At 39.6% G+C, this 21,716-nt stretch overlaps 1 protein-coding gene and 1 long non-coding RNA gene across 4 annotated transcripts; one reads left to right on the top strand and one right to left on the bottom strand.

Annotated features, from left to right (window-relative positions):
- The first annotated feature begins 1,072 nt into the window (after positions 1-1,072).
- mertk (MER proto-oncogene, tyrosine kinase) lies at positions 1,073-21,252 on the top strand. Of its 3 annotated transcripts, none has more exons than XM_020709703.2 (19): positions 1,073-1,298; positions 2,602-2,905; positions 2,991-3,091; positions 3,172-3,342; positions 8,390-8,476; positions 8,551-8,666; positions 8,746-8,935; positions 9,477-9,622; positions 14,862-14,997; positions 15,893-16,040; positions 16,424-16,512; positions 16,586-16,681; positions 17,340-17,420; positions 17,496-17,588; positions 17,662-17,780; positions 17,853-17,965; positions 18,042-18,201; positions 18,897-19,033; positions 20,121-21,252. In XM_020709703.2, the coding sequence occupies exons 1-19, from the start codon at positions 1,229-1,231 to the stop codon at positions 20,563-20,565; spliced, it is 2,802 nt and encodes a 933-aa protein (XP_020565362.1). In that variant the 5' UTR covers positions 1,073-1,228; the 3' UTR covers positions 20,566-21,252. The 3 variants fall into 3 exon arrangements, with proteins under 3 accessions (XP_020565362.1, XP_020565361.1, XP_011482957.1); XM_020709702.2 differs by having other exon boundaries at positions 2,599-2,905; XM_011484655.3 differs by having other exon boundaries at positions 1,074-1,298; positions 2,599-2,905; positions 17,856-17,965; positions 20,121-20,841.
- Positions 5,493-8,800, bottom strand: LOC110016541. The gene is made up of 2 exons (XR_002291872.2): positions 8,723-8,800; positions 5,493-5,761 (listed from the first exon to the last, which is right to left on the bottom strand). It is a non-coding gene; the product is annotated as an uncharacterized LOC110016541 (long non-coding RNA).
- Positions 21,253-21,716: the final 464 nt, after the last annotated feature.

Genomic DNA, 21,716 nt, shown 5'->3' with positions numbered 1-21,716 from the left:
TGTCCTAAAACCAAAAAAACTTTCATTTTAGATTTGTTCTGCATGATTCAAACTCTAATAAACACTCGCAAACTATCATGTTTATCTCTTCATTTAAAAACAACTTTATTTCTGGAACCTATTTTGATGGTTTATGTGCAGCTCTTCCTTAACCCACTAACTACTGGGTTAAGAAGTAGAATTTGAGCTCATTTGAGGGTCTAAATTATAGAATTAGTTTAAATTGATAAGATTATGTTGGGACAGAAAAAAATAGAATAAATAAAAGTTAAACTTCTTGAACTTCTGAAACTTGACAAGCCAGGTCGGTTTGGTTTACCCTCTACATTAGAAATCTGTTGTAAAGTATTAGTTTGTTTCAATCCATTAATAAACTAATAGCTTTGCATTTATAATCTTGCGACTCAAACTTTCTGTTACATTTCTTAATACTGGGCTTTGTTAGTATTCCCTATGCTGCCTCTTGCAGAAAAATGGCTTTCACATGGTAAACATCTGACCTTAGCCTTGTATTTCACCAGAAGGTTATGACAACAATATATTATAATTTTTTCTCTTCGTCTTTTTTTTGCTTTTTAACATAAAGTTAGCGGTAGGAAAGAATAATATCAGATAAAATGGCATACATGGAAGATATAAAATCAGATTATTGCAAAGAAAAATGTGTTTGGATTTTTTCCAAATCAGTTAACTGCCGCATTTTTTGATTAAATAATTTAAAATGAACCAAATTTCATGTTTAAGCAAGTAAAAAAATAAATACTTATTATAAGGGCTGGTGCAAATAGGAAAAAAAGGCGAATCGTTTTGCTGGAATAAAGTTTTTTCTCCTTTTTTTCAGTTTAACTTGCATGTCCATAACCGACCACATGATGGAGCAGTTTCCGTCATTTTAAGGTCATTTTCTTCCTTTTAAAGTTAAAGTTATGCTTTCTTTTAATTAAAGTAAGTATATTAAAGAAAACAGAAGATACACAGATTGATGAACTTATACATGTAGAGTAAACAGAGGTCTGAAGTTTGTTTGTGCTGCGTTCAGGGACCCGCCTCCTCCGCGGGATCTCTGACGTCTCCAAGCACTAAACTTTGTGCTGCCTCTGGTCTAAAGCTTCACACAGGCTGCGTGGAATCCGCGCACGCGGGTCATGCTGCGTTTGTTCGATCTTCCAGGTCGACCAGGTTTATTCAAAGTTGTTTTGAGGCAGAGGGTCAGTAAGGAGCCGTAAAGATGTCCGCCTGCCGCGCTCTTCCCTGGACGGAGGCTGCGATCCTTCTCCTCCTGAGCGGCTCGCTCTGCGGTGAGTTGTTTATTTTTCTTAGGGAGGAATTCGCGTTTTCCTGGACTACCGGTGTCCCTGAAAGTGTCATCTGAATTTACTGCAGAGGGGAACGTCTGGCCTTTGCTCCAGGACCTGGACAATAACTGGATTCTGTCACTGAGAGAATTAATCAAAGTTTATCCGAAGCAGGGTTACAGGTTAAGGCAGTTCAAAGTATCTGACATACCACAGATAAGCTTAAAATGTGTTAGAAGGACTGCAGAGTGATAAAAAAAAAGTTGATCAAAACTCACAAAAGTGGTAAAAAATGTGGCAAAAAAAATAAAATCTTTTCATCTTTAAGTTGTACAAAACTATCCTGTTCTGAATTCTTTCGGTTTTTATTTTAATTTAGAGTAACCTCTGTAAAAATGTTTTAAAGTAAGTAAATTAAAGAAAACTAAAAAATGAAGTTAAAATGTAGCATTATAGTATATTATAATTGTATTGTTTCTCTTACATCTTTTTTAAATAATAAAAAAAATCGTTTTGTAATGTTAATTTCAGTATTTTTCTACAAATTTACAGTAAGTCAAATCTTTTTCAAGCTACAAAGAGATTAACACTATAAAACACAATAAAACTTTATTTAATATGATAAAACACAAGTAAAAGATGAGAATTGTCAGATAAAAGCTGATACTTTACTAAAAACATTAAGAAGAGTTGAGTTAGTAACTGTAATGTGTTTGTGAAACATACTATATTATGACTCTTCTACCCCTGTGCATGACAACTGGTATACGTTTTTCCACTTAATAAGCTGTATTTTGTTGATTTTTTAAAGATTCTTGTGCCCCATTACCTAATGTCTAAACAAGTGATGCATAGCAAACATTTTTATGTAGAAACGTTACTGTCTTTAAGATAAAACATTTAACTCTCTAAAGAGTCTGATGCACGACGATTGGCTTCTTCGGCTCTCAACGCATCGTCTGACCTTGGGATGAACCAGCAAGGACTTACAGTCCTGGAAAGAGTTAAATGCCATTTCTCATGAGCGGATTATAATCTCTAGATGGTTTAGAAACAATTTTGTTGCTTTTAACCTTGAAAAAAAGGTTCTTTTTTTTGCATTTGCATCTGGTTTATCAAGAAAACGTCACGGTTTGTTTAGCATATTTGGGATGTTGTGCTTGAAATATCAGATTTCAAAGAGTTTGTCTCCTCCAGGCTCTGATTCCAAGTCTATTTTTCTAGATGTTTTATTTTGTAAAGAAGTATGAGGATGTTCCTTCAGCTGCCTCCTTCAGTGAGATGTATGATGTTCCTCTGTTAGCAGCTCAGCCTTCTCTGACCCGGCAAGGCAGGACTTCCGAGCCTTTAGTGATACCTCGCCATGCGTCCACAGTTGACCTCAGTAAAGAGGAATTTGAACAGCTGCACTTCAAGCACGACACCCGCTTCATCAAGCTCTCCGAGGGTAATGAAGCTAAGTTTAACTGCTCCATCGACATTCCCAGCACTATGTTCGAACTGAACATAATGTGGAGCAAGAACGGCGAGGAGCTGCCCGAGAACATCCACAAAGTCAGTGAGCTGCGGACCGTCGCAGATGGCGTCTCAACTATTTTCTCCTTGGTTTCGTAGGTTCCATCCTCAACAGATACATGACAAAGGTCTTGTGATAAAAAGGGCAAAAAGTAATGTCTCTTCTTGTCAAAATTGCAGCACCAATTCAGTGCACAGAGCTGATGCTGGAGAGTACCGCTGCAGTCTGAGTATCAACAATAAAACAATAGAGTCGCAGCCCATTTTTCTCCAAGTGGAAGGTGAGTTTCACTCCGTTCCCTGCATGCCTGCATGCCATAAGGGGGTTATGGCACGTCAACGCTTTTCCCTTGTTTCACAGGCCTGCCAATGTTCACAAAACACCCAGAGGACGTGAACGTCACGAGAAACACGCCTTTCAATCTGTCATGTGTAGCAGAAGGACCTCCAGAGCCCGTTCAGATCCGTTGGCTTCGTGATGGAATGTCATATAGTGACTTTCAGGACTCTCCCAGCAACCTCTATGTTCCAGGTGAGACCCTGAGGAAACATTCCTCTGTTCCTGTGACAAACTTGAGGAGGACATGCAGGGATCAGCTTCGGGGCTTTTTTCTTGTCACTGCTTGTTTGTCCTGAAAGGTAAAAAGCTTTAAGGACTCACTCTGATAAAAAAAATTGACATTTTTCTGATGGTGGAGGACACATATTAAAAAATAATTAAGCTTAAATTGCCTTTCTGAGTATTTCTTTAGTCAAATCGTTGTGAATCAGGAGCAGACAAAAAAATGCTGGATGGGCCAAAAGCTCTCTACTCTGCTCCATTCTGATGCATCCAATGCCAGATAAACAGATCCATGAACGTCTTTGTTTTCCTCATCTGAGCTGGATTCTGGATCAAAACTGGATAGCTCCAACATTGCTCGCCGTTTTTGTTCCACCGCTAATCTTGGGTCGGGATTGTGAGGAACTGTAAACTAGCTGGAAAGCGTGTAAATCCTGCCACCCTGCAGAAAAACTATGTCCTAGAAAACCAAACAGGCTGTTTGACTTTGTAACTGGGAATGCATTGAAAATAGATTAAAAGATGATGAAAGTGGAACTTTAAGGAATGTTTTGAAGTCCTTATAAATAAATTGATTACAGAATAGACTTTTGCTAGAATTAAAGCGGAGACATCTTCCACCGTCTGCTTTTTTTTTCTGACAGAGACTTTTGGACCGGTCATGAAAAATGGCATCAACAGTTTGCCGTCTTAACTGCGGTTTCTATTCTGCTTGTCTTTGCTGCCTCAGCACACACATGCTTTGAAGCAGCTTCTTTTTTTGCTGTCTTGAAGGTTAATAGCGGATAATGGTGCATGGTCAGAGTTTACTAAGTGTAGACTAACATCCAAGAAAATAAAATTGGTCATTAAATACAATAAAACAGCAGCTAGTACAGAGTTTTTTTTTTTTGTTTTTTGGGGTCAGCAGGCTGTTTTCTTTCTTTAATCTTTGAGTCAGACAAAATAATTCCAATGTATAAGTATATATATGCCAGAAAAGATCACTTGGTTTGCATTTACTTAGGATTCAAAGCTAATAACACTGTAACAAGTGAAACCCAGTAAGTTATGAACAGAAAAAAGTAAACAAAATCACCTAAACACAACACAAAAGAAACGCCACATAACTGTTTGTCTGTTCTTAAGTGGGTTAATCATAATAATGTAAAGAAATAAAGTCATTTTTCATGGTTGAAATTAGAGGCTTTCCTCTACACCATTTTTGTGGAAAAAAAATATCAATAGAAAAAAAAAAAAAACTTCGTCACAGTCCTTGGTTTTTATCAGTGTTCAGGAAGTTGAAGTAAGTTCCAGTTTTATCTACTGACTGTCGGAGAAAAACTTGCAGAGAGGTCATGTGACATTTGTTTTTGATAGGGCTGATTGGAAGCCGGTTACTTTTGTCCATGTGGTGGCTCCCATTTTACCAGTTAATGCTGTTTCCAAAAAGGGAGCAAACAAGAGGCAAGGAAATAATTAATTTGATGAACAAAGGCCAATTAAATTCCACTCGGTATTCTTCTAATTATTTTCCCAATAACACAATTTTAGCACAATTTCATCAAAATTACCCAAAAAAGACAACAGACTGCATCCGCGTTTGATTTGATTGTTTTTCATCTCAGACTGTTTAACTTATAGAATCGCAGTTGTTTCAACCCGGAAGTTTCTGATTTGTAATTTTCTTGACAACTTTTGGGAGTTAATAATGTTGTAATGATGCTTGCAGCATGGAAAATGTTTTAAAGCACATCTTGTTTTATTGCTTGTAATATGAATATTTGTGAGATACATGTGGACACACACTCGAATAATGATATTTTACTACATTCATTTGCAGAAGTTTGCAGGATTTATACAGGATCAATTGAGAGAAAAAACATTCACATGTAGATCATTTTTTGTGTGCTAAATAATCTTGTTATGGAGCAAATTTAAATACTTGGTAAGCAAACATGCATTCTGGGTACCCTGAATGAGTTTTAATTTAAGGGCCTCTGTTTGAGATGCTTCTATAAAAGTAAACATTTTTGGAGTTTCTCGGTGATAAAAGTTAAAATTAAAATTTAAAATTAGGCTAAAGATTTCTTCAGGGCCTAACTGGGAGTCTACTTAAGAGCAAACAGATGTTTTTGGAAGCGTACCTTTGCTCTGTTTACTCTAACCCCCTCATTGTGATTTTACTGCAGGCTGTGCAGTCCTGTGAAGCCAAAAACGGAGAGGGTTAAAGGTTTAGAGCTTTGCTCTGGTCCACTATGTGCAAAGGCTCTGGCTGAGGGGGCTGCACGGGGCGCCTGCTCGGGGGTTGGATCAGCAAACAAAGCCACCATTCACGGGGCGGCCCGCTACAGAGCAGGGAGGGGATGGACGCAAAGGCTGGCAGGCTGCAGCCGACGAGCAGGCCTCGCTGAAAACACAAGCAAAACAAAGAGTTTAAAGCCGCTGCTCTGCATTCACTCACTTCCAGTGCATTTATCTATGATTGCTGATACAATTAGAGAACATCAGATGACTTTTTTGTGGGGGTGAACACAGTTGGAGGATGTTTCTAGGCATTCCTTAACTTTTAGATTTAAAAACCTGCACAATGAAACTCAAAGAACAGAATTGACCATAAATGAATTAAACAGATCAGAAGCGGCAGGTCTATAAATTCTGTTTTTACAACAGCCTTTGCCTTTTTTTGTTGTTTTTAAGAGGATGTTGTAAATGTGGCAAACAGCTGCGGAAAACTGAAACGATGCAACTGAATGTGACTGAGAAGAAGCAGCTGACGGAGATGGAAAAACCCAAAACCATGTAATTAGAGGATGTTGGTCCTAAACAGCTGGATTTCCACATGAAACATGTCGGCTGTTTCAACCCACCCCCAGCTCAGTCGCGCTTCCTAAAGAAATGTCCTAACTTTCACATTTTAGGGAGATTTTCTATTCGTTTTGTTCCACCCACCAACATGAGTGAAAGCAGAAATGGCTGATTTAGACTTTTACTTGTTTCTTTTCCTTAAAGAGCAAATTAGAATCTGTAAAGTCCCTCTTTAATCATCGTTTGATCTATTTTTAAAACGCTCCCAGTGGACTTTTAACTAGGATTATGCTGATTTGAACAAAAATCGAAAAACGTGTTTTTTTTAGGACACAGTTTCTGCAGTCGTTCATTAGAAGTTTGACTCTTCGTTGTGGGCAAAACCAATGGCGCAAAGCAACCCCACGCCCCTTAGCTGAGAGCTGTTTACACTCTTTCCCGCGCCCCCTCACACCCACAACCTAACATTATCTGTGCAACAAAAATGGCGAGGATTATCGTCGTTATCTGGCCGTACAGTTTTTGATCCAGATTCCAGCTCAGATGAGGAAAACAAAGACGTACTTGAATCTATTTGTCTGTAGGTGGATGCATCAGAATGGAGCAGAGGCAGAAAACTTTAAGCTCGCACAACTTATTTTCTACATCCTCAATAACGATCTTTTTCTAACAGCGTATTGTCGTCTGCTGTTGATTCACAACGATTTAAATGGAAAAAATACTTTGTTATTTTTTGTTGTCTTATGTCTTTCATCAACAGAAAGATGCCACAAGAACATGTTAAAACCACATTTTTCATCAGAGTGAGTCTTTTACTGAGCTTTGAATCTTTGTCTCTTTACTCAGAACAACTCCAGAACGCCCACTTCACTCTTTTTAGAGAGGAAGTTGAAGTTGTCATGTTTACTTGCTTCTAGAAAACAACAAACTTTTTGCTGAATGTTTTTCAAACAACAACTCTGTGTTGTTTAGCCTATCTAAGAAATACTTTGACCTGCATATAATTCATCAGTTTCTTTGTTCTCATTTCAGATTATTTAGTATTTATGATTCGGTTTGATACAGAACAACTTGTGGTTAAGAAGTTTTAGAGATGTGGCTTCAACCGCACTGAGGTGCTGACGTTCGTTGCCATGAAAACAACACTTCCCATGTTGGTTCTAGTCGTCTGTCACGGTCTGCTCTGTGGTCAGCTTTGTGGAAAGATTTCTGAGATGGGGACAAAAGGACCATTATTTCAAAGATGGCCCGGTCCTGCTGTAGCTGCATGCAACTGTTGCTGCTGGAAAGGGAAAGTGTGAGTCCTGCATAGGAGTAAGCCAGGCTGCGACCATGTTTTATCCTAATAAATTGGCTGAATTTGAGCTAACATTTATGAGGAACAAATGAGAGATTTAAAGTAAAAGGCATAAAGACCCACTCTGATGAAAATGTTGTTGTTGTTTCTTTTACATGTTCTTGTGGCATTTTCCTCATGATGGAGTTCTGTATATATCCTAAAAAACTTAAGTGTAAAATCATATTTCTTAGTATTTCCTTATTCAAATCACTGTGAATCAGGAGCAGACGAAAAAAATGCAGTTTAAAAAAGAGCTTATTTGTGACATTCAAAATAAGCTAGGTGGGCACACAAGCGCAAGCAGTCCCGCCCACAACTTTTCGACCCACAGGTCTTTACGAGAACTAGGTTTTGAGCTGTTTGGTCGATTGAGACTTTACGTACGTGAGATATACACAATTGTGCGTGATCCTTGCGAGATGCCTATGCAAATTTGTGGTTTTCTGCAGCCGTTCCACGTTCAACTTTTATATCACGTCTACGGCCCACATATCATGTTCAAATTACATAAGTGATGCACGAATCACTACTGCATTGCGTACAAACAGCGCAATAATCACGCATGGTTCATGCACGATTGGTGTATTGCGTGACAGGGATATAAATCGGGAGTTTGGACGTGCGGCGTTGCGGGTCTCCCCCACCAGGGGTAGACCCCTGCTCAGATGCCTTGCGCCTAGCAGCTGACTTGGAACTGGTGCGGACCAGGGGAATCAGACTGTTAAAACAAAGCATTGCGAGGGCCACGGCAGGCGCTGACCACGGTGCTGACGCCATGTGATTTCTGCTCAGTGCTCTGAATGTCAAAATGAATGAATTCATCCTTGCAATATGCGCTAATTGTACATAGCTGCAGTGAGACACAGCCGTAACCTCATGTTTTACCTGCAGGTGTTGACAAGTATACCCAGTTCAGCTGCGAAGCTCACAACGCCAGAGGCCTCACCACGTCAAGTGAAGGGAAAGTTAACATCAAAGGTAACTAAAGCCTTTTATTGCTGCTTTCAAGCTCACTATTGTCACAATAAAATATTTTCTCTGGTGTCTCATAGTTCTGCCGAGTCCTGTGTTGGATGTTAACGTGATAGAGAGGCAGTCCAATAAGCTGAATCTGACGTGGTCGCCTGGGCACGACGGTTTCTCCCCGATCACCCAATGCCAGATCAGAGTAAGTCCTTTATTCTGAACCACCAGCATTTTCTTTGGCACGGTCAGATCACTCACCTGCGTTCCCCGTCTCCCAAAAGGTGAAGGAGGTGAGTCTGAGGAAAGGGGAGGTGATGATCACCAGATCAATCACTGAAAAGGTGCCGCCTTTTCACTGTGAAGTCACGGGCCTGAAGGCCATGACGTGGTACAACATGAGTGTTTCCTGTAGCAACGAGGTGGGGGCCTCTCCTGTCACAGCGTGGATCCTGAGCAACACCACAGAAGGAGGTGTGTGAATGCCGAAGGAGGTTGGACGCTTTGGGAGGTTGACTTCTGTGCAAAATGGGATCCGATGACTAAAAAGAAGATTGAATTCATTGAATTTTTATGTAGAACTTAAGCTTCAGTATTTCAATTTTTGTGTTTGTGGTTTAGAATTGCACAGTAATTATAATAAACTACGTACTTTTCCATTCTAAAGGGAAAGCATCAGAACAGTAAATAGCGTTTGTGACTCAAATCTCCCTGAAAGAAATGTGATGTTCAGTAAATCTGTAAATGTTTTTTTGATGGGTCACTCAGGAAGTGGGTGTGGCCTAACAAAGAAAACACTAAGTTCCTACTGGGTGGAGCTGCTCCCGGTTTCCTTCCTCTAACCACCACAGGGGATATTTTGGTTGAAAGATTTGATTTGAAGACAGAAAAGTGCACGTTCCAACATGTAATTAAAGATATTAATCAATAAAGGCGTCATCCTTCTAAATAAAGATTTGACTCAATCCCATTCATCCTCTGATCAGTGTTTTACTGTTCCTTATCTCGCTCATAGTGCCATCGGTTTATCCCCGAAATGTCACCGTGCACCTGAACGAGTCCTGGCTGATGATCAAGTGGAAGCCTCCTCCTGAGGAGAACATGAACGGCGTCCTCCGTGGTTACGATGTTATTGTGAAATACAGCACAGGATCCAGTAAGGTGAGCGCCGCAACCACAGACTCACTGCACATGCAGTTCAGCCACAACTGCAGCTGCTGCTGCTGCATTTCCCAAGGAACTTCCCAGAAGGACACAGTCAGACCGTCATCTTCAGCATGTTCTGTCCCACATCCTCAAAAGCAGAAACCGAACTCAGCTGCTCTGTGAAAAATATTTAGAGGTTTAGTCATTGTTTATGTTATATTTTCCTTTCAGTTTTTGTTTAAGTGATGCATAAACCGATTAACAGTGAACAGAGATAGTGTGATTCAACAAAATCAAGACAAGTTTTTTAAAGAAGTCAATTATTTTGGACACTTAATCTCAGTTCTGGTACCATGTTGAGCAGTTTGTATCACATGAGAATTTGCAACATTTTTTGCCCTCAAACTGTTTTAATTTACGTTTTTTTAGCTTACAGATCATTTATGAGCAACATAGAAATGAAGGCTGATTATAGACGGGCATGATAGGTAACAATGGCGTATTCCTAAACTAGACTAAATCAGCGGATGTGCTGCCGTGTGTCTGCATGAGGGATTTATTTTGTTGATATTTTCAAATTAGAGAGCGCTTTTTGAAAACGGATCATTGAGTTTATGAAAATATAACAATCCGCCTAACTCTGAGATTGTTGGTTTGAAAACACTTCTTCTAGGAGAACCTAAATCCTTGACAACCGCGGCTCAAATATTTTATCGATAGAAGCGTAGGAATCCAGGAGGAGTGAAATGAAATCCAAGCTTGAAAACAAATAAATACAAAGTCACAACGTGACTGGATGTTGTCAAGGTCTTTAGGCTTTATATACTTTTTCCTTGTGGCAGCCTGTTATGATGAGGACCAGACGGTCTGCTGGCGTTTAAATGACAGATTAGCATTGTCCCCAAACCAAATGCAGTAAATATAACTGATAACTTGCATGTATGTTTGATTGAAAGACCCACTCCTATTAACGTTTAATCTATTTTCAAAGTGTTCCTGGTGGTCTTTTAATTATGATTATGCCGTTTTTAGCCAGAAAATAATAAAACAAAAAAAACTTATGTCAATTTCACAGACATAGTTTCTGCAGAGCGGCAGCAGTTCATTAGAAAATTGCCTCTAAGTTGAGTGTGAGACCGCCCCCGTTCCCGCCACCCATAATTAAGCTCTCTCTTTAAAGCTTAAAGCCCCTCACACCCCCCAACGTAACATTTGTTGTGATCTAGATGGACGAGGAAAACAAAGATGTTTGTGGATCTTTTCAGGAGTAGAGCGATGGGGGGGGGCAAGCGGAGGCCGGAAACCATTAATACAAGATTCTTTAAGCAATGCAGAAATAAAAAAACAATGATTTTGAATGAAATAAAAACAATAACAATAGTAATGGTAGCGCAGTGGTTAGCACTCTTGCCTCACAGCAAGAAGGCCCCTGGTTCAAGTCCCGGCTGGGGGAACTGAACCAGAACATCGATGGGGGACCTTTCTGTGTGGAGTTTGCATGTTCTCCCCCGTGCATGCGTGGGTTCTCTCCGGGGTCTCCGGCTTCCTCCCACCGCTCAAAAACATGCTTCATAGGTTAATTGGTCACTCTAAATTGTCCCTAGGTGTGAGAGTGAATGGGTGTGTGATTGAGGACATTCTACCCTGCGACAGACTGGCGAACTGTCCAGGGTGTCCCCGGCCTTCGCACACAAGTGGCCGGGATAGGCTCCGGCAGCCCCGTGACCCCAAAAGAGAAAAAAGGGAATATAAAATGAATGAAAAAAAAACAATAGTAAATAAATACGGCCTTCCACTCTGGTGTTTTACCACCCTTCCAAAATCTCTTGCCCCTATATAAAATGTTCTAGCGCCACCCCTGGATCTATCAGAATCAAGTGGAGCAGGAATCTTGTATTTTCTACGTAGCAATTACACTTTTTTTCAAACAGCATTTGTTTTGTTTTTCCTCCTAATTCACAGCAATTTGAGCAAACAATTACTCAGAAAAGCAGTTTCAAGCTTAAGTTTCTTTATATAATGTCCTTATTGGAGTAAGTCTTTAAAGGAACTGCATGCAGTATTTTTTACAAATGTCACCACCTTCTGTTTATCTCGGTCATTGCAGTGCTATCATAAAGCTTCAGTTTTATGTGAAATCAAAGTTGTGTCTTAGCAGAAAGGAGTTTATTTTACCCCCCATGCCCAACCAAAGTGCTGAAAGGAGGCATGATCAGTCAATTCTGAGTGTACTAAAGGTGTACAAGCAGGGTGTACCACGTTTTGGCTTTCATAGATTCCTTCAGATATTTTGAAAATGTGGCATATTCAAATTGTCTTTGAGAGGGAAGTTTTAAAACTAATGAAAGTACTGAGACCTGCCTGCAGAGGGAAGGTTCAAGATTTTATCACGGGTCCTGAGTTGGGTCCTCTAGAATAGAGGTGCCCAAATTCTGCCCTTAAGGGCCGGCCTCCTGCTAGTTTTCCAGGAATCCTGCCTTATCTGCTGTTGATGACCTAGATCATGTGTGTTTAGCCAATAAGAAGCTTCAATGGCAGGATGGTTGGAAAAAATGTTGGACACTGGCCCTGGAGGCCTGGATTTGGGAAAACCCTGCTCTAGAGAGCTTAGAAAACCTCCTGAGTTACTGCAGGAAACCTACAGGGTGACCTTAAGAGGAAGATCCTGGAATGCCTTTTGGGTGTCTGACTGATCCTCGATGAGCCCGTCGTAGCATAAAGACCATCAAACATGGCTGAGATGGAGGCGTTTGCACTTAAATAGGCAAACTTACAGATCAGCAGATCTGTAAGTTTGTAAGAGGTTGAAGAGTTTGAAGAGAGAGAAGTTGTAAGAGGTTGTCAGCAACGGGCAGACGACTGGTTCCACGTGCAGCAGGTTTATTTACACGGACGGGTTGACAGGAGTAAAAACCCAGCTAAAAGTCCACAGAGCTAAAGCAGGATCGGGCAGGCAGAGGTCAGGCGCTGGCAAAGCAATATCACTGGAGCTGAGGATTTAATAAAAACCTCACATCCATGGGTCAGACTTCAAAGTTCAACCTGCTTCCTCAGAAGTCGCCTTAAAAAGGCATGCAGGCTTTTTTTATTGCAGCTCCATATATTCTTTTCTGTTAGAGGCTGTCAAACTTGACTTGTTTTTATGTGACACAACATAAGAATAAGGATGTTATGGATGAGTTTATGGCCATTCTGAGTCATTTTTTATCAGTTTTACTTACAGGGTAAATGGGACCTTCCTCGTTTCTGTTTTTATTTCAAAAACTTTTCTCATTAAAAAGCATCTTTTTTCCCCCCGAATTTTGAGTGGTCACCAAAGAAAACTAATTAATTTCAGGAATTATTTCAGGAAAAGTTTATTCTAATGGATCTTATTTATATAATTTAATGGAGTTGCCCGCACAGCTGTTATTGCATGCTCATGCTTTAGTCAGTGCATTAGAGAACAATAGCACGTTTCCTGCCCTTCCTGTGTGTTTTGCAGTTAAAGGAAGCTGACGGTGTAAAAATTGACATGTGATCATGAGTCATCAGACACTATGGAATGTGATGGCGCATAGTTTTTCAGGTAGAATTCCTTTATAAATGTGCAAAAGCAGATGATTTAATTCTGTTTTACTGCAGTTTAAAGTGTGGAATAATCCGGCTAAGATCCACCTGCTTATGTTAGAAAGAGGCCAGCGGTTCAAGAGTCATCAGCTTCTGTTTTTCAAGCTTGACTCCCCACATTTGCTGACTTCTTATCCGTCTTTAGATATGCCATAGACATAATAGACGTCATCCGCTTCTTGTCAGCACTTTTTCTTTCAAGCACAATGATCCCAGATGCTACCGTGTGGTGTTGAGAAATGCAGGGCTATTTCCATCACATGTTTTGAGCTCATCCTGAAACTTGAACTCCTTCCCTTTTCTCTGGAGGTGTTCTTCACACCCACGCTGCAGGGCTTCACACCGGAAGTAGCTGCAGATATATAAGGGGTTTACTGGAAAGAGAAATTTTCAAGTTAGAAGAGGAAACTAAAAAGTTTACTTAACATGTGAATCTCAGAATTTTTTCAACAGCAGAAACTTTTCTTTTTTATTTACAGCATCTTTAACCTGTAAAGCCTTAACTGCCCTTATTAGTGGAGCCTGTTATTGAAATAATCATGCATTTTGTGGTCAAAGCACCAAATTTGGCATGCATGCACCACAGAATCCCCTTTTTCAGGAAAGCACAATGGCCATGACAAAATCCAAGATTTTAAAATAAAAATATTGAAAATATGATAGTATTCTGTTGGTTCCTCTCAAGTTTAAAGACTGTCTTTTGTGCATGAACAGCCTATATTGTTGAGACTGGGGCACGTAGACATTGAATATTTTTGTAACTGTTGAGTGTTTGGCCGCCATCTTTACAAATTTTAGATTTTTCTTGTGGCTAGCATGCTTCATGGACCATAAACTTCATCCATGCCAAATTTCCTGCAAGTAACACAAAATGCACATTTAGTCTGAGATATCTGCTCAACCGGCTCCGCTTTATTGGTGGATACAGACTGTCAGCACGCCAAAAAAAAGGGCAAATCTGTTAGGTGCTCACACGTAGGTGGCTCGCACCACAAATCAAGGTTGCAGTAAATGGAGCGTTCTATTTTCATGACGCCCCTTAAGGTGACCGTACGAGCCTCAAGGGATCTGCAAGACACACCCGCGGTCCCTTTAGGATGCGGCCACCCCTCTCTACAACCCTTATGACACGAAATTATGACGCAGGTGATGCTGTCATATGGTGCCCTTATCGTTAGTATTTGCTCCTTACTGACCACGCACATATGCTGCACGCACGGGGGTGCACGTAATACGTGTCCGTTGGAAGCCCACACATTATGCTCTAATTGTCTAATATCCTCATTTCCTAACCGTCAGGGAACACTTAGCATGTGAAGAGCACTAACGGGCTCCTTGCGCACTTTGCAGGTTTCAAGGGGGTTGAAAGAAAGAAAAATCTGTACGACACGCCTGCATCTCACCTACTTCACCCTTACTTATAAGGGTATAAGTGTCCTCTATGACCTGCTGCTCGCAACGTGTTGTATAGAAAAAAACTAAAGGTTTGCCCGTTTTTCACCCGCAGACAGCCTGTAAGGGTAGTTGTGACTAAGGCATACGGCTCTAGAAACACGCTGGATCATCTCGCCACGGAGATATTGATTAATAAGGAGATTTTAAGGTTGACAGACAAATAATGTTGCATGTTTTTGTGTTATTTCAGGTTCACACTGCCAACACCGAGGTCTTCATCCCTGTGAAGGAACTAAACACAACCTACAGTGTGGTGGTGGCAGCGTGCACCCAGGCTGGGGCCGGCATGTCCAGCCCCCCCGAGAGCCTCTTTGTGCCTGCAGACAGTAAGATGCCCCCTTATGTAATCTGCTAGTTATGTGATCTTCAATGTTGGGGGTAACGGACTACAAAGTAAGAAATAACTGTCATTTAATTATTAGAATTTTGGTAATTAATTACAATTACTGGACTACAGAAACCCTTGTTACTTCCTTACTTTGTGATTTGTAGGCTCTGACATAAGTAGTGAATTACTTTTTCATATGGCTAATGAGTAAAGTAATTTAATTACAATTTTGATCCAGCAACTAAAGTCAAGTAATCATTAACTGTTTTGAAGTAATTCACCCAACACTGGTGATCTTTGAGCTGCTGACTTTGTCCACCAAGGCTCAGCTGATCTGTGAGGGTTGGTTCTGCAAACATTTCCGAACAGGTTATTTACAAAAGCAGTTCTTAGTTTGACTTTTAGACCCTTTAAAGTCCCTTCCTGATCCTCTTTGGATCTATTTTCAAAGCATTCCAAGTTTTTTGGTTTTGTTTGTTTTTTATTAGGATTATGCAGTTCTATCAAAAAAAACCCTGTTATTTTGTAGGATATAGTTTCTGCAGAGCAGTAGTAGTTCATTAGATTCAAATCGCGGGTGGGACAGTTGGCATGGAGCAACCCCGCCCCCGTTCCTCTCCTCGTTGCTAAGAGTTCAGTGCAGGGAACTTGTGGCCCGCTTTGCGTATTTTCTACGTCACAAATAAGCTCTTTTTTTAAACAGAATTTTAATTTTGTCTGCTCCTGATTCCCCATGATTTGAGTAAAGAAATACTCAGAGTTTGGAGCTTGATTATTTTTTATATTTAGAAAATGCCACAAGAACGTATTAAAAACACCAAAACCATGTTTTTCATTTGAGTGGGTCTTTAACTGAACTCAGATTTGAACGTCTCTTCTACTTGTCTCTGCAGCCGTGGTGATCCCCCCCCCTGATCCTGACACAGGGGTCCCCTACACCGTTTTGGCTGTGCTGGCCGTGCTGTTTGGCATCTTCCTTCTGGTGATTATCCTCTGGGTGACTCCCTGTTTTCACCACATAAAATCCAGCTTCTGTTTCTGGTACGTTCATTTTTTTTCACTTGTTCCCATATTTTAGTTCTGATTTTTTTCTGTTCTCAAAGTCTTTCTCTACATTTGTAACTTTAGCTTCCAGCAGAAAACAAAGGAAAGTTTCTATTTATACTTTTTTTTTATTACACTTCCTTTTCTTCCTTTTAACTCTCATTATCTGCTTTTAGGAACGGTTATAACCGTGCTAACTCTTTTATTATTGATGCTGTGACTCATTCCATCAAAGGATATGAACAGGGATGTGTCACAGACTGCTATTCAGAGAGGAAAACAGAGCATAGGCCCAACCTCTTTGGCTGCATCTCATCTCTGGAGTTGGTTTGTTTTTTAAAGAGGACTTCTTTTGTCTTGCTCTCTGTCTCCCCCTACAGGCTAGAGTGTGGAGACGGTGAAAAGCAGGAGGTGATCATCCAGTTCACCAACCAGAGAACCTACAACCGATCAGCAGTGGCCGTCACATGTATGTTGACGAGTCCAAAAGAAAAGCCTGAAGGTTCTGTTATGTGGACTGATCCGTTGCTGTCTGTCTGCAGTGAGAAACCTCGGCGTTAGTGATGAACTTCAGGAGAAACTGCAGGATGTGATGATCCAGAGGAACGTTCTGTCAATAGGAAAGATTCTCGGAGAGGGTGAGCAGGCCTTTTAAAGTCTATATTATTTTATAAAAGATTACAATATTAAAATGTCCCACTCCGATTATCTTTTGATCTTTTTTACCAGTGGTCTTTTAACCCTTGTGCTATCCTAGGCACTTTACCATTGGGAGTTGGGTCATCTAGACCCACTAGACAGTGCTCTGAACCTTTTTTCTTCAATGATTTGTGATCTTTACTGGATTACATGAAAACTTTCCACCTTTACCCACCTTTTTCATGGTAGGGAGAACACGTCAATGTAAGGGTGGGGTCATCAAAGATAGCACAAGGGTTAATCATGAATTTTAGCTCAAATTAAAAAAAACCCAAAAAACCCAGAGTCATTTACTAGGACATAGTTCGTTAGAAATTCACCTCTGAGTTGTCAGAATGCAGTGGACCACCCAAAGTATTTTCTACGTCACAAATAAGCTTTTTTTCCAACTGTATTCATTTGTCTGCTCCTTATTCACAACAATTTGAATAAAGAAATAATCAGAAATGCAGTTTTGAGCTTAATTTTCTTTACATATGTCCTCCGTTGTCAGAAAAATGCGACAGGAATATGTAAAAAAACCATTTTCATCAGAGAGGGTCTTTAAATCTTAATATTTTAATCTTTTAAGATTCATTGTGATCTCTTCTTCACCAGGTGAATTTGGCTCCGTGGTTGAGGGACATCTAAAGAAAGAAGATGACACATTTGAAAAAGTTGCTGTGAAGACAATGAAATGTGAGTATTTAGCTTTGGATGCACATTAATACACCTAAAAGTGCACAAGTAAGACCAGAATCTCTTGTAAAACAGTGGACAGCTTCTCTCAGAGGGAGATTGAGGAGTTTCTGAACGAGGCAGCCTGCATGAAGGACTTCGACCATCCCAACGTCATCAAACTGATCGGTAGGAAGGAAATATGACTTCCTATCTGCTCCTTTGCAGGTGTTTTTTTTACCTTGTTATTTGCTCTTTATAGGTGTGTGCTTGGAAACAGGCTCAGGACACTCCCCCAAACCCATGGTCATTTTACCTTTCATGAAGTACGGAGACCTACACAGCTACCTGCTGCGCTCGCGCCTGGGAGAGAGTCCGCTGGTAAAGTTTCACTGGAAAACACAAGTATGGAAAAGGCTGAAGCAATAATGATGTTTTGTGTGTTTTTGTTTGCAGTTTTTACCCGTTCGGACACTCCTGAAGTTTATGGTGGACATTGCTGCGGGGATGGAGTATCTTAGCGGGCGAAACTTTCTACATCGTGACCTGGCAGCAAGAAATTGCATGTAGGTTTTTAAAAAAAAAAAAAATTAAACTACGATTTATAACCAAAGCGGTTGTAAGATTGTGTTTATCTTTCAGGCTGCGTGATGACAACACCGTTTGCGTGGCCGACTTTGGCTTATCGAAGAAGATCTACAGCGGGGATTATTACCGGCAGGGCAGAATTGCCAAAATGCCCGTAAAGTGGATTGCAGTGGAGAGTCTGGCTGACAGAGTTTTTACTGTAAAGAGCGATGTGGTCAGTAGAAGTCATCATTTACAGTATAACAAAAGTCCCTGTAAAACCCCCAAATAGTTTCCAAAAGAAGAACTGACTCCTTAGATTCTCTTTTTCTGTTTCAGTCATTGATCTGAGTCAATGAGTGTCATTTCTAATAGATTTCTAACTTTCCTTACTTATTTTGTTTTTATTGTTCTGGAAAATAGTAATTTTGTTTATTATATTTATGTAAATGAAACCGATTCTTAGACAAGAAATAAAAAAAAATGTTTTTAGCATTTTGTGCGCATAAATTAGTATTTTGTACACCCAAATTGATATTTTGTGCACATGAATTTGTATTTTTTGCACACAAATTAGCATTTTGTGTTCTCAATTTGTGATTTGTTAGCAAAAAATGTCAAATTTGTGTGCAAATAATGCTAACTTGAGCACACAAAATGCCAATTATACAGTATGTGGCTACAAAATAGCAATCTGTGCACACAAAATGCTATGATGAGTGTACAATTTATTTATTTTCTTTTTAATATTAGGTTTAGGGCTCCGTAGATTCTTAATAAATGAATCTTAATTGTTAGTTTTGACAATTTTTTTTTTACATTTAAACTATTTTTTTATGACAAAGCAAAATAAAAAGAAAAATTAGTAGAAAATATTATTTTTTACACAAAGCAGAACAGAAACTTAGTGTGATGTTTTGTGTCTTGCAGTGGGCGTTTGGAGTGACCATGTGGGAAATTGCCACACGCGGCATGACGCCATACCCCGGAGTGCAGAACCACGAGATTTATGACCATCTCATTGAAGGGCACAGACTCAAGCAGCCACCAGACTGTTTGGATGAACTGTAAGTTCTCTTTTCCTTTGAAAATCCTCCTATTTCAGAGTTCAACATGTTTAAGTCAAAACATCCAAACAAAATTGGCAAAAACGTAAAATACAAAAAACTAAAAATACTTTATGTGTCTATGTTTTAAAATATATTTTTGTCTTGAATAGTTAACAATTATTCCACAATAATGTCCTGCAGTTTTATTCCTGCAAAACCTAAATTCATACTTTTTAATGGCATTTTAAGGATTCAGTTTAGTTACATTTCCATCTCTTATGACTAAACACAAGTATATTTGAATAATTAATTAATCCCTTTAGATAATTAACAAACTAATGCAAGGGTTCTGTTTATCTTATATATCTAATTCTGTACTAGTTTGATGAATTTACTTTTAACAAACCATGTCTGGAAAAGTGTTTTCATTTTTTTTGTTAATTAATTCATCTTCTAAACCAGTTTTGTCCCTTTCCGGGTCACGGGGCTGCTGGAGCCTATCCCCGCCACTCAGGGGCAGGGGACATCCTGGACAGCTCGCCAGTCTGTCGCAGGGCGCTTTAATAAGTGCTTTAATAAAAACTGTAATTTACCTAAATTGAGGATTTGCATATGAAAATTTGAGTTTTTAAGTGTTTTTTAATGATTGCCCTTCTGTTAGGAAAGCAAGACTTGATTTGTTACTGTTTTAAATAATTTCAGGGTAGTAAAAGAGATGAGCTCCCTAAAACAGTGATCCCCATTGTACCGAGCTGTGAGGAACTTGGTACTGGGCCCAGACAAAAAAGTATATATAGAAATTTAAATAGAAAAACTACTGGATGCTGTTTACCACATCCCTTCATAACTCAATCTTGAAGCAAAACAAATTAAATGTTGTTTTACAAGCACAGATACTTAGATTTCCCTCCCTATCCATCAACATAACATAAACTATATCTTAATCTAACAATAAAATCAACATTGATTCCAACAAACAACTTCTTATAATTAACATTTTTGGAAAAAGTAAATTCAGAAATAGGGTTTTACAGAAATGAAAGATCATATTTGTATTATCCATAATCAGAAGACATCAAATGACTCACATCACTCCTGCCTATAGGTATGAGATCATGTATAGCTGCTGGAGAACGGACCCGATGGACCGCCCCTTGTTTACCCAACTGCGGGAAATGTTGGAGAAGTTGGTGGAGAAGCTTCCGGAGACAACCAGCAGAGAAGAAACCATTTATATCAACACCAGCTTTCCTGAGGAGGACCCCGACGGGGACGCGCTGTTTGCTGAGCAGCCAGTCTTAAGCTCCTCCCCTTCCTGCAGCCATAAGGCAGCAAAAAACACTGTAGTCACAGCGGACGTTCACGGACACCTGGAGGACGAGGATGATGAGGGAAGCGACCGCTACGTGGTGGTGATCTCCTCCAACCCCTCCCTAAGATCCACAGTGGACACTCCTCTTTTGTCGAGTGATTCGCTAAGTCACGAGGACACGGTGACTGATGGGACGGCGGCGGATCAAGGCTCAAATGACACTTCGCGTCTGTTGTGACAGTCGGTACAAAAACTGCTGCAAGAACTCATGAAGGTTATTAAGTACTAACCTGGAACGCCTTCTGGTTTCCCTCCTGTTCCACTGGTTTTAATGGCCAGCTTATTGTTCTGTCTATGTGTGTACATGTGTGTACATGTGTGTACATGTGTTTCATAAGCTTACTCTCAACTGTGAAAACCTTTAGAGTCCATGTTTCAGCACGAACAAACCAGAACATATGGACCATGATCTGCTAAGAGAAAAGGAAAAACTCATTCATCGATGGGCATTGTGGAAAAAAAATAAAGCCAGTAATACTAATAATATTTTGAAATACTATGCAACAAAGGTGTACAAGTAAAAACTTTTCTAAGTAGTACTACAAACAAAAACGTTCTGCTAAAAAATGCTGTTTTGAAAAAAAAAGCTGTTGAGACGGAAGGTAGCTGTGCAACTTTGACCAAACACATTATATTTTGGTATGTTTTATAGTCCTTTAAATACTAACTTTTCTTTTCTTTTTCTTCATTTTGCTCTTAGAAGTTGGGTGAATGAACAAATATTATGTTTGATGTCTCCGCTTTAATTACGTTTTTTTATTTTGCAGATGTGTCATCCAAAAAAGTAATTATTAATATATATATATATATATGCTCCTTTTTGTTTTCCAAAGTTGTGACAATCTATTAAAAATTATTGTTTCTAGATGAGTTGTGCCACTCTATTTTTTTTCTTCTTAGTTTCTGTTTAAAAGCAATAAAATAAGAACCTGTTCAGTTTCTCACCCAGGCTCTACCAGAGGCCTGGGAGCTTGAGGGTCCTGCAGTATCTTAACTGTTCCTAGCACTGCGCTTTTCTGGACTGAGAGATCTGATGTCTTTCCAGGTATCTGTTGTAGCCACTCCTCCAGCTTGGGGGTTACTTCCTCGAGTGCTCCAATTACCAAAGGCACCACTGTAATTATAACAATGACAACCAAAAATTGAGTTTTTTATAATACAGTTGAAAATCAGCAAAAGCAGAAGCGCTCATGAATTTGTGGATGTTCCTCCAGATTTTCCATTTCAATTTTTTTTTCTTAAAGGCAGATCACGGTTTGAGTAATTATTTTTAGCTTATTTAAATATCATTTGCACACTTCAGCTGTTGGCATTTAGACAGTTTTTGCA

Source organism: Oryzias latipes, chromosome 15 (genome assembly GCF_002234675.1).
Source record: "Oryzias latipes chromosome 15, ASM223467v1".
Taxonomy (NCBI): domain Eukaryota; kingdom Metazoa; phylum Chordata; class Actinopteri; order Beloniformes; family Adrianichthyidae; genus Oryzias; species Oryzias latipes.
This window is presented reverse-complemented; position numbering and strand designations above follow the sequence as displayed.

Excerpts from the sequence above, each read along its gene's own strand:
- mertk (XM_020709702.2), top strand. The coding sequence starts at position 1,229 with ATGTCCGCCTGCCGCGCTCTTCCCTGGACGGAGGCTGCGATCCTTCTC. Across the intron at positions 8,936-9,476 it reads GAGCAACACCACAGAAGGAG|TGCCATCGGTTTATCCCCGA; the intron begins GTGTGTGAATGC and ends TCTCGCTCATAG. Across the intron at positions 17,966-18,041 it reads CTGGCAGCAAGAAATTGCAT|GCTGCGTGATGACAACACCG; the intron begins GTAGGTTTTTAA and ends TTTATCTTTCAG.